We start from the raw sequence: 19,063 nt of genomic DNA, 5'->3' as shown, positions 1-19,063 counted from the left end.
TGTCTTTAACTGTGACACATTAAAATAAATTGTTCAGTTTGAGTTACATGATGTATAAGCACAGCTCACCTCATGGAAATGAACAAAAATGGCCAGAGGGAAGAGAGCATGCACCATTTATCCTTTCACATGTTACATGACTTGTTGGTCATTGTGGACAAGAGGCCTTTGGCCATCTCTGCCTTTGTTGTCTACAGCAAATTAGAGCAGATAGTGTAGCGGAAATATTTTTAATCAAAATAAGCAATAAAATTGGCACCTGCAATGTTCTATTTAATTCAATTCAAAAATACTTTATCCCAAAGGGTAAATTAAATGTTGATGTAACTCATTTTATCAAGGAGTTATTATAGATGGTGATGGCCAATCTGAAGAAGCCTTTGACTGAAGAGACTGTTTTCCAATGACAATGTCATGAAGAGGATGTTCAGGATTGTCCATAATTTTCTTGGTTTTATGCAAAATCCTTTGCATCATCGTCTCCAGAGGTTCCACAATTGTCAGAACAGAACCAACCTTCTTTATCAGGTTGTTGAGCCTTTTTAGGTACCTGGCTCTGATGCTGCTGCCCCAACAGATAGATGTGTGTGTGTGTATATATATATATATATATATATATATATATATATATATATATATATATATATATATATATACGCACACACACAAATGTTAACCGTAAAAATTCAACTGTTTATTTTGCATATAATGTATATACACCATTTGTTAAAAACAAAACATTTTTAAGAAATCTAACCAAAACAAAATCACCACCAGTATATCAACTCTGTTATAAGACAATAACAAGCAATTGGCCCAGACTTCTGTTCCTGTTCGGTAACGAGAGCTTCAGCAATTCTGTACATTTGTCTAACTTATGTGTTTTGTAGGGTTTTTTTCTAGAATCGTCCATGTGCGTTTCATTTATGTAATGACCTATGAGTCAAAGCTTGACCAAAAGCTCCTTTCCTCCCCACGGAAGTTTTCTTACTGTTGACCCAATGAAAGGTCAAGGAAAAGGCGCTAGGAGCTATAATTTGACGTTTTCGGATGCAGCTCCGCAGCAAACACTGATGTAATTGTTCAGAAAAGAGAAAACTGAACAGAGTGAAAAATATGACCCAAACAAGAATAGAAAGATATTTACGCAGCACCTGGAGAGACTACATTCAAATTTATATATTCCTGGCAATTCTAAGTAATAAAGGCTCAAAAATGGATCTTGCATAAATCCCCTTTAACAGTGCTCTGTGGGATGTTCAGAGTTGAGATAACCAAACCCTTATGTAAACTTATCAATAACCTTCCCTGATAGCTCTGTGTTTAGTCTTCATGGTGCTTTTTTTTCCTTTAGTATTGTCTAACCCATATACATATATAGCTAACTAGATTAATTTACTTACAACTGGACTCAGTTTACAACTTCTGAAGGCAACTGAGCTTCTTCTAGGGGTATCAGAGTAAAGGTGAATGAATAAAAACAAAAGCAATTAAATTACATTTTTATTTGAAAAAAAAGTGACAACTTGGCATCAATGGTCTTTAACTTCACGACTATGAGCTAGTGTGTGTTGATCTATCAAATAAAATTCTGACAACCTGCACTGAACATTGTCATAATGAATTGTTTACAAGTTTTAATATGAACACTTTTGTAAGCCACCGCGTAACATTTTAAACCTGAACAGTGAATTAAACATTGGCCTAAAATCTTAATGAAGTCTTTTTGCAAATATTGTAAAAACCTAAATACCCTGGGTTATGAAAACATTATAATCTGAAATTGCACTTAAATAATGATGAAATAAACTATTTTAATATTGTCCCATGGTCATCTTCATTCATCTAAGAGTCTAGTTCCTGTAATTTAACTTTTTACTTTAAGTCGTGACCAGCCTGTCTACAGTCACTCTCACTTCATCTTTAGGCACATGTTACGACCTTATTATATACAGCAATACTTGATGATTGCATGTAACAACACGGAGCATTGAAATAAAAATTAAATGAACCAGCAGGTTAATTAGTGTCTGACATTCAAGGGTTCTATGAGCGTTTGCAGCAACATCAAGGTTTTATGACATAAAATTAGAATAAAAGCTAACCATAATATTTACATGTAACACATCACATTTACATAAAAGTTTATTTAACAGTTTAAAATAATGAAAAAAAATCTAATACAAAAGATGAATATTAAAAATAGTGAACAGCTAAAATGGCAACACATTGAAAATCAGTGATCGTGCAAACAGTTCTTTCACTATTGTGCACTGTGCTTCTGACCTGGGTCACATCTCCTCCTATGAGGTATTCCTTCCAGCCGGTGGTTCATCTTCAGACAGAAATTCACACCTGTAGTGTGAATTTACTTTCACTTATAAAAGTGAGACAGGGACACACCCAGTTTCCTTTGCAAGGCAAGGTTCTTTTTGAGGCGGTCATTTACTTTTTTGGGTTCCACTGTGGCCGCCTGAGCAGAGGGTTTCGAGGTGTGTTGTCTCTGGGTTCAGCTGCCCAGGCTGGAGGTGGCAATAAAGCTCCACCATGCCGCCGCTGTTCCCCTTCTGCCTCGTCGTCTTCATTTCTTACGTCACCTGCGGAGCCGTTGTTATTGTCGACAAGGGGGTCGAAGTGGAGACCAGGGGTCGGTACGCGGGGATCCCTGTAGGAGGAGCTAGGTCGGGGCATGCCACCGTCTTTGCTGCCACTCTCACCCTTGCTTTCGTTGAGGGAATCAGTAGTGGGAACTTCTTTCAGAGTGCCCAGCCTGTGAAGAGGCATCATGGCTCCAGACGAGGAGCGTTTGGGATGGAGGACTCGAGAGCGCTGAGTAGGATAGGCTACCTCAGACATGGTTTCATGGTCATCTAAAAAGAAAAGGAAAAGAGGCAGGCATTCAGTTTCAACCCGTTTCTGTTTCCTTTCCAGTTATATACACTTCTGTTTTGGGTCACATTGAATTTGAAAACATAAACATGAGAAAGGTTATTGCAGAGATGTCGATACGTTTGCCTAATCATGATTTAATTTCTGATCAAATAAGAAATCTGGGTGAATTTCAGAAGCTTACCTGCATAACTCCGCCTCATAGAAGGATATTTTGATCCCAAACTCTGTCCAGGAGGAAGTGAGAAATATTTCTGTGACTTTGGAACCATCTGGGAATTAAAAAAAATTAAAAATAAGAGACAATTAGCCTACTTGCAAGGGTTTTCATTTAAACCTTTGATCTGTGTCTCCAGAAGTGCAAACACAGAAACATCCTGAAACATCAGAAAACCATAAAATACAAAATTACTGTTAAAAACCTGCTGAAATTAAGAAAAATAAAGATAACAGCTTTAAAGCAAATGTTTATATATATATATATATATATATATATATATATATATATATATATATATATATATATATATATATATATATATATATATATATACACACACACACACACACACAAGTTCTGTAATTCGTTCAATATCAATCAAATTCAATTCTACAAAACCATTTCTCAGTGTCAAAATAAGAACCTGACAAAAAAGACTGAACATTTTAACAATTAAGACAGCAACTATTGTTACAAAGCTGATCAAAGGAGTAAACAAGTAGCTATAGCATTTTCTGTAACAATTAATAGTCTATGAACAATATTCTTCAAATTTTAAAAGTTCTAGGGATATAGTGTTCTTTTATTGAGGTGTAAGGGCAGAAAAATATAAAAAGCATGAGTTATAAAACACCACAAATAAGACTGAGAACAGCTCTATATAATTAACTTTGGACATACGAATGCTCTAAAGTGGCATAATTGGAAAATTCTGAAAACACAGCGTCGTCTCATCCTCAGTTTTTAAAACCACAGTTGTAATGACTCTGCACTCACCCACACTATTGTCAGGCTGCGTACAATAAAGGAAATTTGAGACCAACATTCCCCTCTGTGGGAGGAGCCAACAATAAAGACCACTTCAAGAGAAAAAGGAATAACACTCCTTCACTAATAAACACTCAGAAGGTTTAAGAACGATAAAACACTGAACGCTTTACATTTCATAGGCGCAAGAGGGGGAAAAAAGACCCCAACAATATGATAAAATACAGAAGTTGATAAAACTACCTGAAGGTTTCTAAAAAGAATTGTTTTTAGAAACAAAGCCTTGTTATTTCTATTTATACGCTGGCGGTAGCTCCATGGTTTGGGCCAGAGTTCATTAAAAGAACACTGTATTCTCAATTTTACCAAAAGGTAATTTTGTTGAGTCAATACCTCAACAAACATAAATCATCTAAAGTTATTGACTCACATTACAAAATATTACACCTTGTGCAAAACTGGGAGCGTGTCATCTTCCTCAAGACTGATCAACGTCACATAATGAACCAGGTTTTAATTGTTTTTCAGTTCTCATTAATGTTATTGTCTTTTCTTTACTTGCTCCTGGTTGAATTTCGGCTGCTGTTGGCAAGTCGTAGGTGTGCAAAAATGTGACATTTATATTGCCAGAACAAACGATTTAAAAAAAAAAAAAAAAAAAAAAAAAAGGCAGCATTGAAATCCTGAAGTTGAGTTTACCGTTGACTGAAAGCTGCCTGGACGGAGGCTTCGCCGGATGCTGGCGTGGCGTCTGATCAGGATCTCTCTGGGCTGGCTGTCATTGGGCAGAGCATGCTTACTCGTGAATGCCACGGTCTGGACACATGAACAAACAAAAAAAAAAAAAAGGTAAGAATGCTATTCACACAGGTGTGGCATTTATGAAGATCTTTATACAACGCATTTTACCAAGTCTGGCTATTGTGGATATTTTTGCAGGACTCATGATTACAGCTTTATTGCCTGCACTGTCCTCTGGAGACAACTGAGGAAGTGATAAATACACCTCCAAAGAGCTTTGAGGGGAGACAGCATTCTTTGAAGCTCAGATTACTCAACCAAAACTGACCACACCTGTCTCAGCAACAAGTGGGAAGTTTCTGTTTGTGCTCTGCAAACGTGCCATAAAATGATCTATGCTGTGAAACTGCAGTCTCAATCAGTTTGATATAAAGAAACAACAGTAAAGCAGAAAATTTCTGAACTAATTATGGGCTCATTACTGAATCAAAATAAAATGTTGTAATACATCCACAATACTTAAACCGCTGTCATAACCCCACAACAATAGGATTTTTACAAAAGCAGTTTAGCTCATAATGGACAGGATTGGGATAGAAAGTAACCCAGACAGAAAAAGGACAGTCAATATGTAAAGCATGAAAGCACATTTCCGGTTTGTCTGCACATCAAAGAGTCTTTTAAGGGCTGATGTCATCGTCACTGGTGGAAAAGTACTGCCGGCAACACGCTGTCGTTATGCAAAACAAGGGCCGGTTTCAGTGTTTGGGGTTTTCATGTGACGGCAACGCATTTCTGAATGTTTCTGAGGTAGCGCTTCTTGGTCAGGTGTGGATGAATAAAATGATTTTGTTGTCAGATTTAGAAAATGTTTCTTGTTCAAGTGCAAACGGGTTGTTTGGAAGGGATGTCACAAAAACAAAAGCCTTTCTGTGTCCTCCCATCACAAATGTAAACATGAGGATTCAGCAAAAGTTTGTTGGGACATTAACAGCAACTCTGTAAGACGGCTTTTAGAAAGCAAGAACTCCTGGTCGGTTTGGTCTGAGGCAAAGGATGAAGGTGTGGGAAAGCACCTCCTTCCGCTGTTAAGCCTGGAGGAGGATCTCTGATGTTACGGTCCCCTCTCTTTCAAAGTCACTGGAAACCTGGTTAGATTGTGATATTTCAAATAGAAGGCGGATTCTTCCAGTACACTGAAAATGGACGGTCACTCGGTCTTTCAGCAGGATTTTCATCAAATCAACACAAAAATGCTTTTCCAGAAATTAAATCAAACTTACTCCATGGCAAGCACAAAACCCAACTGAAACACTGCGGGATGAACTAAAGGACAAGAGATCAGCAGAGAGGACTGGTCAAAGACCCGTTTCTCCTTATGCGGCAATCTTATGAAACGCTACAGGAGAAGAGCAGGCGGCATCTTATTTGAAATGCAGAACATTATGGTTCTGCATTACAAGATGCATTTATTTAAGACATTTTTACTGTTTCCAGGGTTGCTTGTTCCTGCCCGAGTCTGTGCTGTATTGATTCTCTGAAAACAATTGTTCATCTTACCCGCTGCCTGATCTTGTACATGTTCTTGGACAGAATGTTGTGCATGTTTTTTAGATCCTCAGCCATGAATTTCTTCTTCGGTTTAGAAGATTCCTTCTTCTCTTCTCTAAATACCAAAAAGAGATATGAAGACACATAAACAGGTTAGTAGTTAGGCTCCCTTTGATCTGTAGTAACAATAAGGAGGCTGCGTGGTTGTGGGCTCAAGTGTCCATACTGGAGGGAGACGAGGGACGGAGCAGCACTGATGTCCCCAGACACGGTGTCCAGGATCTCCATGGCATTCTGCAGCTCCAGCTTCTTGTACAACGCCACAATGCTGGACTCAGCTCTGCTGTCTCGGATAAGGATCCTACGCAGGATTCGGTTGTTGAACTTCATGAACCTAAGTGCGGGATGACAGGCCCATTGTGAATTTTGTGTTTGTAAGAAACAAGTTCTCTGTCCTCTGTGCTGTGAATGCAGTCACACTGAATTTGAACAAGAAAAAAAATACTTTTTCCAATTTTTCCAACAACAAACGCTTATGTATTTCGTTGGGATTTTATGGGACATACCAACACAAAACAAGCAGATTGTGAAGTTGTAGGAAATGATGCATGGGTTTCACAATTTTTTTTTTTTTAAAAACGTATTTTCTACTCAAATGTCTGTGTGATTTGATTAAATCTGACATTGTAAAGTGCCTTGAGATGACATGTGTTTTGGTGCTAGATAAATAAAATTAAATTGAATGTCCTCAGTTAACACCTTGTAGATCAACCAGTGGCTGCCATTAGAGCTACAAGTGTTGAAGGGGTTGTCTCTGCCAGATATGCCCATGTAGACTGACATTCTGCCAGTTCTTCTTTGCAACATAGCTGAAGCTCAGTCAGACTGGATGGATGGAATGCATTAGTGCAAATCCGTTTTAAAGCCCTGCCACACATGTCTGGGCTTTGACTAGGCCATTCTACAAGGTGATCCATTGTAGGTTTGGACTGATAAATCTAATGTCGCTTTCCAGCTTGAGGATTAGCCTCTGTACTCGACATATGTATTTAACGGTTCAGTGCTTTGTAGGTTAAAGAATATGCCCTGCATGCTAAAGTCAATGGCACAAACATTACGCCATAAAAAGAACAGCATTATACTTAAGCGAGAGCAAACAGGAAAACAATCCCAAATATGTACCGGACATGGTCAGAACCGCCCTACAGGGGTAACCTAATAGTCACACATTATTCAACTCAATCTAAACTCGTTGTGCAAGAGCAAATAAAAAAAAAAACATAATAGATCTAAATGTAAGATACATTTTTAGAGTAAGTTTTCACCCACGGTTAGAAACTTGAGAAACCCGTCTCACAACGCAGGCTAGGAGAATCTCAACAAAGCCAAGAGAAAGACGGCAAAAGGGTGAATAAAAGGAAACGAAAGATGGAATGAGGGTCGTACACAAAAATATAACCAACTTCCAGCAGGAGCAATTTGAGTCTCTTTTTTTTTTGACTGAATATTCAACTATTACTGACAGGACAAATCAATGTTTTATGGCTAAAAATAAATGGTATACATATGGTAACAACTCCTGATGATAATATCAATAGAAGGAGGAACTAAGGAAGTAAAACAAAATTTGCTGCCAGCTGCAGAAGCTGAACATGACGACTATGGAGGACCTCCGTAGACGACAACATCCGATGAACTGTCAACAATCCCTCACATTTCCAACATGAACACACACACTGCTAAAAATGCCCTGAAAGATTGTCTTCCTCCAGTTCTTTTGCAGCATTTTCTCTTAAGTGTTGTCAGTATGAAACAGTGAGCCGTACACAATCCTAAACATGCAAGTACCCCTTTGACAAAGCCTGATAACAAGTAAAGCAGGATCAGCAGAGTTTTGAAACCACTCACTTGTCCTTCCAGTAGAAATGACTCCACTGTCCACAGAGATCCTCTATTCCTGCCATCGTGTGCTCCATGAGCTGAAAGTAAAAGGGACACAGAGAGTGTGACTACGTCCTTGTGAACACACACTGTGCATTATACGAGTAATCATCTGCATCATACCCTGCTGTGAATCTCTACATTGATGGTATCTACGTTGCGGTTGGTTCTGCGTACATTGATGAACTCGATCAGGGGTCGGATACTGATGCCCTGCAGATGGAGAAAGGCAAAACATAAGCTTTCAAAATGCCATAAATGGGCCTGGCTTTAGGTGAGAATGTCAACTTATAAAAAAAAAAAAAATACTTGAATTGAAAGGCAGAGTTTTGATTGCAATGTAAAGTCAATCTTTGGTTGAGTAAAAGCCTGATTGACAATCTTGTCGTATTGTTTTAAGAGCTTCAGCTGATCCAAAATGCAGCTTCAAGAGTTCTGATGAAAATTAAAAAGACAGATCATATTTCTCCAATTTTAGCTTCCCTTCATTGGCTTCCTGTTAAATCAAAAATATAATCTAAAAAGATTTTTCTCACATATAAAGTCCTTAATAATCAAGCCCAATCATAGATCATCTGCCAATACCCTTTCTAACCAAGCAAAGATCCTGGATCAATGTGTGCTTCTGTGCTATTTGTGACTCGGCTCTGTCTTCTCTAACCCAATTGGTTGGTCGAGGCAGATGACCGTTTAACACATTGAGCGTAGTATTGCTGGACGTTTTTCTTCCTGTTAAAAGGGGAGTTTTCCTCTCCACTGTCGCTTCATGCATGCTCAGGATGAGGGATTGCTGCAAAGCCATGGACAATGCAGACGACCATCCACTGTGGTTCTACGCTCTTTCAGGAGGAGTGAATGCTGCTTGTTAAGACTTGATGCAACCTGCTGGGTTTCCTTAGATAGGAAACCTTTTGACCAATCTGTATAATCTGACCCAATCTGTCTGGATGATATGATTGGATTTGATTTTGTGTTCTGAATTTATGCTATATAAATAAACTGAATTTAATTGAATTAAATTGAAAGACATACCAGGTAAAGTGCTACCTGTAGAATAGAACAACACTATTGCCCTTTCTATATTTGTTACTTCACACTCCTGGTCAGCTTACCGAAAGATGTATGTTACAATTTTCATTGCTTAGAAGAAAAAAAGCATTTACGGTTGTGATTGTGTGGTAACTTGAAGAGCTGCACCAATCACTTTTATTAAGGAAACAGCATTTTGAAACTACATTTGGTGAGCTGAGAGCTACTGCTACCGAGTAGACAATCTGACTAATTTACCAGCTAATACTAAATAGGTTTACTAAAACCAGAACAGCAAAAAGTGACAATTCTGCACTTGAACTAGTACTAAATTTAATAGATTGTGGTTCCATAATTTTAACAGGGTCCATGCATTAACATCTAAATAATAAACAAAATGATAATTCTAATAAAATGTCAGGTTATTGTAGCAGGAGAACTAATCTGTTTTTTTTCTCTTGGGGAAAAAAGTAAATAGACAATGTAAAACCTTTTTATTTAAAAAAGGTTTGGATCTAAGTGGCCTGATATTTTAACTCAGGGTCATACTTTAAGAATCTAATAAAGCTGAACTGAAACTCTTACCTGAAGAAACACTGTGAAGAGGATGATTACGATGGTGGCGGTGACAAACAGCTGCTTTCGGACGATGGTGTCAGGAAGGGTGAAGGCCAGAGCGAATGAAATGGCACCCCTCAGTCCTCCGTAGGCCAAACCGAACTGATCTTTCAGGTTGAAGGAGATGGTTCGGAAAGGGTTTATGATCTGAGTCAGCACCAAAACACCTGGGAGAGTAGGGGTAAAAAGATGTCAGATACTGATAATGTTAGAAAAAAATAAAGACTGGTGTTAGGGTAGTTTTATTTTAGTCAGTGTAATCTGCGGGAATGTGGTGTTGTAGTTCCTTGCAACACATTTTTGGTTTCCATATGGATAAGATTGAATCTTGAAAAAGAGACTTTTAGGCTCAAGGTTGTTCTTGTTTATGCACAAAGTCCTCCGCAGTGAAACAGAAAGGAGACGCCTGTACAATGTTACCTTCATGTACAAAACAAAATAGCCACTACAGTTTGACTCCACATCTCCAAAAAACTGGCTACTGTAGACCCCTTTTTCACAAGTCTTGCAGGTACTTTCAGCTAGATTTACTCCACCCCATGAATGTGCCTGAAAATAGTTTCAGAAGCCTTCACACTCAGAAAAATTGAGCACAACTTTAAGTATGATTTTTATGGGTCTAACTTTTTCCAAAAGATCAAAACAGACATGGCACAATGAAAACTTCCTTAGAAAGCATGGCAAAACCAACAGCTGACATCACAATGACATCAGATTTCTAACATTGAATAGATGGGACAATATGAAAACCAGAACACCTGGAAAAGATATCTGACTGTCTTGTAATCTCAAAATATTAACTGGAAAGTGTTCGAGATTATGCGATTACAGAGACTGGACTGCAATATCGGTTATCATGGAAATTACAGATAAACGGACTCTGGAGGCACGGAGGCTGACATACTTAGATTGGACAGAATGACTGATTAGGGGAAAACGTGTCAGCTAGGACACGTCTGCATCATAGCATGATCCTCTCCACCAATGTGATGAACAGAACACTGATATCACACTAGGCACGCCCCTGAATGGGTGGACACAATGGATCCTACTTAATGTCTGCGTGACGAATCAAAGGGGCTCTCTCTGACGTCCGGAAATCTGCCCGTCGCGTTGTTGTGTATGAGAGCCCAGTACTGAAGCTGTAAACATCCCTCTGCCTTTTAGATTAAATATGGTAAAATATAGTTTCGGTTTCAAGAGCGTTTTTATTACTACAGAAGTCTACACCACATTATGCAGAAAGATAACCTGGGGTGACCGCAGCCCGGTCAATTTTTTTAATAAAAGCATTTCACATTTTGAAGATTACGAACTTAGAGTTAAATAACCATATGTTGATTATTCAATCTTCTAATACAAGCATCTGTTATCTTTTTTAAATAAAGAACATTAAGATTAACATTATTATGACCGCCACAGACCTCCCAATCCCACTGCATGGGGGTCACGGAGGCATTGATGAGATTTAAAAAAAAAAAAAAAAAAAACGGTTGAGATTCAGGTAATTTTATCCGTTGGGACGAACCAAATTTTATGCTGTGTATTATAAAAAATCTACTACGAAAGAGTTGATTTGATACAAAGAGGGTAAAGAGGGCAGAGTAGGGCTAAAATTTATTGTTATTTCCAATATTTGTTTTTGCCTCCTACTTAAAAAGGGAAATTAAGAATACAAAGACTGTAAATTTGCAGTTGTTCCACTTGCCCCATTGTTCAGGTACCTATGAGTCCAGCAACAGGTCCTGAAGTATATTATTTCTAGCCAACTCATCCAAACTCTGGTCAGAATTTAAAGTTGATTTTAAACGTAACACCAATCAATTTCACAAACAGATTCCAAGTCAAGCAGAGTCCGAGCTCCAACATGATGCCGACATACACCCCCCCCCCCCTCCCTTTCTGCTTACCCAGACCTCTCCACAAAAAGGCAAACAGCAGCGTGAACAGGATGTAGCCCCAGTTCCACTCATGCTCGGTCGTTATGGTGACGACGCCCAGGAAGAAGAAGATTAGGGTCTCCGAGATGGAGCCGAGCATCTTGACCAAGTGCCGGATGGTTGTGCAAGAACGCTGGGAGACGTTCTCCTCGACGTAGTACTTCATGGTGAGGGCGCAGCAAACGATGCTGCATGAACACACAAATAATCATAGCTTCTTGATGCGTAATGACTATAACAGCTTACAGCTCAAATGGTTTAGCAAGGGAACACCTTTAAACCCACTCACGCCATGATGGAAGAGATGGCGAAGAGCTCGGCCACCAGATACGCCAGATAGCTGTACATGAAGATGAAGAGGGGCTCGATTTCTCGGACCTTGGAGGTGAATCTCGTCGTGAAGGCGGCCACAAAACCGAAAAGGATGCCGAAACCCATCCCCCCGAGGCCGACCACAAAGAACCTCGCCACTCCCAGGAACACGTCCTCGGGCTCCACCAGCGGCATCTCTGCCACAAAGTTGAACATGCTGTACAGCACCTGAAACAGGCACAAGTATGTTATTTGCATGCAAATAAAAAAAAAGCCCTCAGACATCATGAATATGGTTATAACCTGTGGTCTAGTTGTATTGTGGAGATCTCATTACACTAAGTGATGAGAAATGAGCTCAAAGCAGCGTAAGACTTGACCAAGTAAAGTGAAAAGAGTGGTGTAGTGAGATGCCACCATATGAAAAAACATGAAAAGTGAAACTAACATGAAAAAACATGAAACTATTGTATTGTGGGCTCTAGAAATGAAATCTTTTTAAACTCCAGTTACTGTTGTGAAAAGATTTGAAAGACTCTCATGTTGAGGTGGGAGTAGTTTTGGATTCCCTCAGTTATGTTGTAGGAGTCTGCTCATCTGGCCGGTCCACTTCACTTTGTTACCAAACCATTGAAGAAGGCTCCAACAGTTTTAAATGGTTTATCTGGCACAATTGTGGTTACTTGGTAGGAATAAAAGTAAGCAGTGAAGGATAAGATACGAACGATTTGTGACCACTGTGAGAACACCGGGACTGGCTAACCGTTAGCCGCTAATGATGCAAAAGTTGCAGTCTGCTTCGTCTCAATACTAAACTAGAGAGCTATTTGAGTTTTTTCTTTATGTTCAAAATCTAAAGTACTGGTCAAACCTGGACTGGATAGTTTAACATTGAGTACATAAAATGTGGCTTGAAATTCATGAAATCTTTTTCTCTGCTTTTTTGAAAACACAAAAATGTAGCATTTTCTATACTTTTTTTAGCCTTTTTGGAATTAGACAATCATAGGAACCAAAATACATGCACTTGTCAAATGTGGACTGTAATATGCTAAACTGATTACAAACTTTTTATATCACAAACTGAGTTTTTTTTGGTTTTGTTTTTAATAACGCTGACTCCTAGTTTTTCCCAAAATTATTTCAAAACCCTGGATTCTTTATTACAAACAAAATATTTTGTAAGGTAGGTGCATCATTACATCCCCTTCTACTTACAAATCTTGTTAGTTAGCCCAATTAAGTATTTTATTTACACTGCAGCCACACTGGATTCTAACTTGGACCATTTTGCTACCTCCAGTTGTCTTAGTCACGTTTCCCACTTGAGTCGGTGATCTTGGATTTCTGACAGTAAACTCAAAAAAAAAAAAAATGTTATATATAAAAAATGATATATATATATATATATATATATCTATCACAGATCTAAAACCTCCCATCTAACACCAAATAATTAAAACTAGCATTTTTTTTCTACTTATTGAAAACAGCCTACATAATGTATTTGTTAAAATTCCACATGTGGTTATTTGGGACATTTCTTTACCCCCAAGATCTAAATACTTTTTGAAACAGTTCCACATTTTTGTGAAAAGCTTTAACAGGATAGTAAGCACCTCTGAAAAAGAATTTTTTTTAAGGTGCTACTGCAGTCTAGTGTTCCTAATTAAGGATTTTTTCTAACATGATCATCAATTAAAAAAAGAAAAAAAAAGGAAAGTCATTACATTTGAAAACACACTTGTGACTCATCACATTCTGAAGAGGGAGGTTTTCATTCACCCCCATCTGTGTGTATGTAATAACTACAGTGCTCTCAGTCCTCTGTTTAGGTTTGCATATCACTGTGAGTAAAACAATAAGCAAACACATTTCTAGCCAAAAGGAAATGCTCAGAACAAAGCTCCCCTGCTATCAAAAGTGGACTGCGACTAAGTGGTAGTATACAACCCCTGGGAGAACCTTATTATTACTCGTCACAAGGCTCCTTCTACTTTTAGCTCAAAAACACTTCTTTCTTTTTTTTCAAAATTAAGCATCTTGTAAAGTCTGGAGGTGTGTGAGCCGCTCCTGGGCTTTCCTAACAACCCTGCGTAATGTTTGTTATGCTGTATAACTGTGTACTGAACAAAAAGGTCACCAACAGTGACAAAGACAACTGGTTTGCAGAGGTGATGAGGTCAGAGTGTTTGAGTATAAAACGAAGAGAACTGGAATGGTGAGGGAGCTCACTACGGTCATGTAACAGCCGATATGTCCATGTGTCGACTCCTCCCACGCTACCGAATGCACATGCAACTGTGACCTCAGAAACAGGTTTGGCAGCATCTGAGCAAACAGGCTCCGAATGCGACAGACATGACTCTTTAACTGTGCACACACTTGTTTCACTTCTCAACCATGCTGTTGCTTTTTTTTCCCTCCCCCACATTTATTGGTACAGTTATTCCGTCTGTCGGTGAACATTTCTCCCACACACATTATGTTGCCACGCATGCACCCTAAACCCAAAATAATAATAATAATAATAACTGAAGGAAGTGCTGGTGTAAAGATGAAACCTGAGTAGAAGCTATTGAGTGCAGGAGAATAGGAAAACTTGCTCTCAGGACAACAGTAGATGTGTTCTTTCATGTGCCAAAAAGGTTTTAAATGTCAGGAGGGGTAAAGCAGAGACAATGATGACTAAAAACCTCTTAAAATAATTCAAATAAATACATGTTCCTTTGGTTATGTGGAGACTGACTGGCCCGGAAAGCGTCGCTTTGCTGCGCGTTTGTGAAAAGAGATGGAGACTTTCCTCAATGCACGCTGCGTTTTCATAACAGTGACCCAGAACGATCCAGAAAAAAGGGGAAGCAAGGTTCACCTTCAACAGCAAAGATTACAAACGGGCCCCACTCACCACAGTGACGGCGTCGTTGAACAGGCATTCTCCGAACACCACGATGTAGAGCTGCTCGTTGACAGAAATATCCTCGAAGACGTTGAGAACCGCCACGGGGTCCACGGCCGAGATGATGGCGGCGAACAGCAGGTTCTCCTGGAGGTTGATGTCCTGCACGCCAAACGCTTCGATCTGGCAGATGGCGTACAGGGACATCCCGATGCCGATGCTGTTCCACAGGGTCCCCACCACTGCAAACCAAAACACCTGCACACAGAAGGAAGAGGATGTGCACGATATGCATATCAGTGCGGAAGAGGACATTGTAGCCGTGAGTTGTTACTCACCGTTCCAATGTTCTCAAAGAAAGGCCTGGTGGGCATGAAGTAGCCGGAGTCGAGGACAATGGGGGGCAGCATGTAAAGGAAGAAGACATTGCTGCTGAGAACAGCTGGGGGCTCTTCGTGGACTGAGTGCATGATGGCTCCAACAATCAGACCGATGCTTATAAGAAGGCATGACTCTGGCACCCATATGGTTATCTTGTGGTACACGTGAAAACCTGCAGGAAGATGTGAGCTTGGTGTAAAATGGGAAGCACTTTCTGCAGACAGGTGGAGTTCAATAAGTTAGAAAGTCATGAGAACATTATTTTAACAATTCATCAAAAAAAAATAAAGTACAATGCATACATTATATAGATTACTTACTAAAAGAATGGTTCTGTGGGTTTATCTCAGTTTATTTTGAACATTATGAAAACACCAAGTTAGTTTCTCAGAAAAGGAGAATATTAGTTATTTTATTTCTGAACAGTTATATTATGCTTTGCACAACCATGGGTAAGACTACTGACTTAAAGGTTGTAGCAGACAGTGATTAAAATCTATCATAAGGAGGAAAAAAGTGTATTTGCTAAATAGGGTAAACATATTTTCAGAAAAGTGAGTGGAAGGAAAAAGTGTGCTCAGTAAAGTGGCACAATCGACAGTGATTGCCGCCGCCTTAAGAGCAAAGTTACGAAGCAAAGCCCATTCAGGAATTATGGGAACGAGTTTTACGCTGGTCCAGGGCTGGACTGTTGCTCAGCAGCCCAAAGTCCTTTTTTCATGCATGAAAATCAACGTCCCAAAGTCTGGAGGGTGAGCGGATAGCCGCAGAATGCGAGTTGCTTGAGGTCTGAAGAGAAGTTTCTACAGTCGGTGATGATTTGGGGAGCCATGTCTTCATGCTGCATTTCATGCTTCTCTCTACAGACAAGCTTTAGAGAGATGCTATTTTCATATCCTGGCACGGGGCCCGGCCCCTGCTCTCACTACAAAAAGGTACCAATACCTGCTACACCTGTGGAGCCATTTTACCTCTGTGGCTTGACCTACACCCCAGGGAGAATCTACAAAGTAATGTTGAGAGGAAGAGGAGAGACAACAATGCAAAGGAGGTGAAGGGCACCAGTGAAGCAACCTGGGCTTCGTTAACACCTGAGAAGAGCCCCAGGCTGATCGCCTCCACGCAGCACTGATAAAGTAATTCATGCAAAAGGTATCCCGACATGTATTGGAACATATAATCCTGTAACATGAGTATACTTTTCTGCAGGCTGATATTTATGCTTCAAAAACTTATGGTATTATATAATATTCTACTTTTCTGGGAAGCAATATTTTTTTTAGATTTCCTTATCTAAAAGTCATGCTCATCAAAATTAACAGAAATAAACTCTCGAAACAAATCCCTTTTTAATTTGTTGAGCATGGGTGAGGTTGCCCTTTTTTTCCTGAATTACTTAAAAAGTTGACATTTCTAGTTTAATTTATTGTGCATCAACATCGAGAAGCTTATATTTAACCAACGGTGACCACCTCGTCTACATTTTTAATAAACTACTCACCAATTTTTGCGAAAGAAGCCAGCAGCACCCATAGGGTGATCTCAAACGGGATCTGTATCCTGGGGTAGTCCATGGTGAACACAGGTAAGTTTGGAGTTTGATCTTCTGGATACGCCTGAGGTTCATCGGGCTTAATCGGGGGCAAAACCGTGACTCCCACGGCTGGTTTAGATGGAACTTCTCCAATGGAGCCATGAGGAAGACTTAAAAAAGTGCAGACGAGGAGCACAGAAAGCGCTCGTTCGGTGTAGCTGTAATCCATAGTGCGCAAAAGACGCAGTTCATATACTCCAGTATGAATCCCGCGTTGAGGTTGAAACAGAAATCACTCTATTAGGTCCCAAAAGTTGGCAAAAACAGACTCCGTTAAAAAGAAACACTATTTCTCTTAAAAACTGGCTGTAAAAACGAGCAGAGCTTTTTCTGGGGTAAACATCTTTAGATAATCCAGCAGCAGCGATGAAGAAACAAGCAGATTAGTGTGGTTGTATCTCCTTCACCTTGCAGTTACACACCTGTGCTTCACCTGCGTTCAGGAGTTCCGATACTGACTGGGCGCGGCCACGAGCCCCGCTCTAATTGGCTGCTACCTGTGTGGGGTAAAGAGGTGGCATCTTCCGTGTGTCTGCGCCGTTTAGGGGCCACAGTGGGCAGTTTCGATGTGCAACCAAATCGCAAGTATCGGCTTCCACAAAGAAGAAGAAGAAAAAATCTAACAGGTACACAAGTGTTTAGCTTCAAAGAATGAACAAGAAATGTGCGAATGATTCAAGCTTGTTCCGACTGAAATGATAGAGTTTGGCTTCTTATAAATACATTTAAAAAAAATAAACACTATGTTAAAATCCTTGGTTGGAGTGTTTCTGCGCCAATGAGTTCATAAATAAAGATTTAAAGCTACTATAGCCAGACTTTTCAGTGAAATCAGTTAAGCTAATATATAAATGACTGTTTTTCTATTTTATCCGTGCTTAGTGTTGTTGATCCTTCTTTCAACTAGAATAAAATCAGCACTACGAAAAACAATTAAGCTATCAAATGTATTTTCCTCTGGTGATCAACACCAAAAAAAAAAGCAACGCAGAGGTAGCTTTCTTTTTTTATGTGCTTTTAATGTGTATTTCATTAATATTTCTTATAGTACTGTGAAGATCCTCACTGCAGCTGCGTTTTTATTGCCTACATACATTTGTTTGTGGGGGGACAACAAAAGAAACCACTGGATTCACGTAAACAAGCTCACGTGATACATTTTAATAATGCTTATCATATTTGTTATTAATGTTTCCTCGGTATTTTTCATCTGTTTTGGTTGCATCCCCATCCATGCACCGCAGCTCCAGGTGTGGTCGCCATAGTACTTTGTGTATGGCATACTTTGTTATATATAATCAAAATCACACCGCCGTCCTTAGTGTCTTTATCTTTTTTTTTTTTTTTTTTTTTTTACACATAAAATTAGAAAAATATCAAAAATAGGTTTCTTTTAATACATCATGATGTCAACCTTCGGACTTTTTACATTGTCTTGACTAAATATATCAACAACAATTATAAGCACCACTGTTTTAGGAAAATGTCATTAAATATACCTAAATTATATCCTTTTAAAGTCAAATTATGTTAACGGTCTTCACCAAAAATAGAGAGAAATTTCTCTTAAAATCCTGAAACCATTTGAGAAGCCATTCTAACATTTAACTTCAATATTTGACTTGAAAGTCACAGATTTAAAATAACAATAACTGAACATTTTATCACCCAAAATAATATTTAAAGTAGTCAGAAAAGCTTTCTGACTATTTTCAATGAAAACTCCAACATTCCTCTTTTCAGGACAGTTATTCAAGAATCAAGAGTCTTTACTGTCATTGTGTAATTATAATGAAATTTTGGATGAGAATGCACATATAATATGCAAACATAAATTAAAAACACTTATAGAAAAACAAAAAGGTGAGCATTCTGAGAGAAGACCCTCAAAAATTTAAAAACACCCTCAGACAAAAAACACAATATATTAAAAACTTTTTTAAAAAACATATTTACATCTAAATGAAGCATATGGCGTTTACATGAAGTACAGCTTGTGCTGAGACAGTCTATAATAGGGCTGGTGGTTTATTTGATTTTCAGTAGGGGATGATTGCCTTCACAGCTTTGAGAAAGAAACTGTTCTTATCTTATCCATGGTTCTCAGGCTTCAGATATCCAAAACATGGTTATTTGTATCTTGCATGACCAGCCTGTATGACTGACAAAAGAGTATAAAA

The 19,063-nt window shown here is 38.9% G+C and overlaps 1 protein-coding gene across 1 annotated transcript; it reads right to left on the bottom strand.

Annotated features, from left to right (window-relative positions):
* Positions 1-892: 892 nt before the first annotated feature.
* slc9a2 (solute carrier family 9 member 2) lies at positions 893-17,335 on the bottom strand. Its single transcript, XM_036139132.1, has 13 exons — positions 16,791-17,335; positions 15,247-15,461; positions 14,918-15,166; positions 11,987-12,237; positions 11,668-11,885; positions 9,725-9,924; positions 8,234-8,323; positions 8,078-8,148; positions 6,396-6,563; positions 6,179-6,284; positions 4,577-4,693; positions 3,074-3,161; positions 893-2,870 (listed from the first exon to the last, which is right to left on the bottom strand). Exons 1-13 carry the CDS (start codon positions 17,050-17,052, stop codon positions 2,446-2,448), a joined length of 2,460 nt encoding a protein of 819 aa, XP_035995025.1. The 5' UTR covers positions 17,053-17,335; the 3' UTR covers positions 893-2,445.
* Between the last annotated feature and the right edge of the window lie 1,728 nt (positions 17,336-19,063).

Source organism: Fundulus heteroclitus, chromosome 7 (assembly GCF_011125445.2).
Source record: "Fundulus heteroclitus isolate FHET01 chromosome 7, MU-UCD_Fhet_4.1, whole genome shotgun sequence".
NCBI lineage: Eukaryota > Metazoa > Chordata > Actinopteri > Cyprinodontiformes > Fundulidae > Fundulus > Fundulus heteroclitus.
The sequence above is the reverse complement of the archived record's forward strand: the minus strand, read 5'-3'. Positions and strand labels throughout refer to the sequence as shown.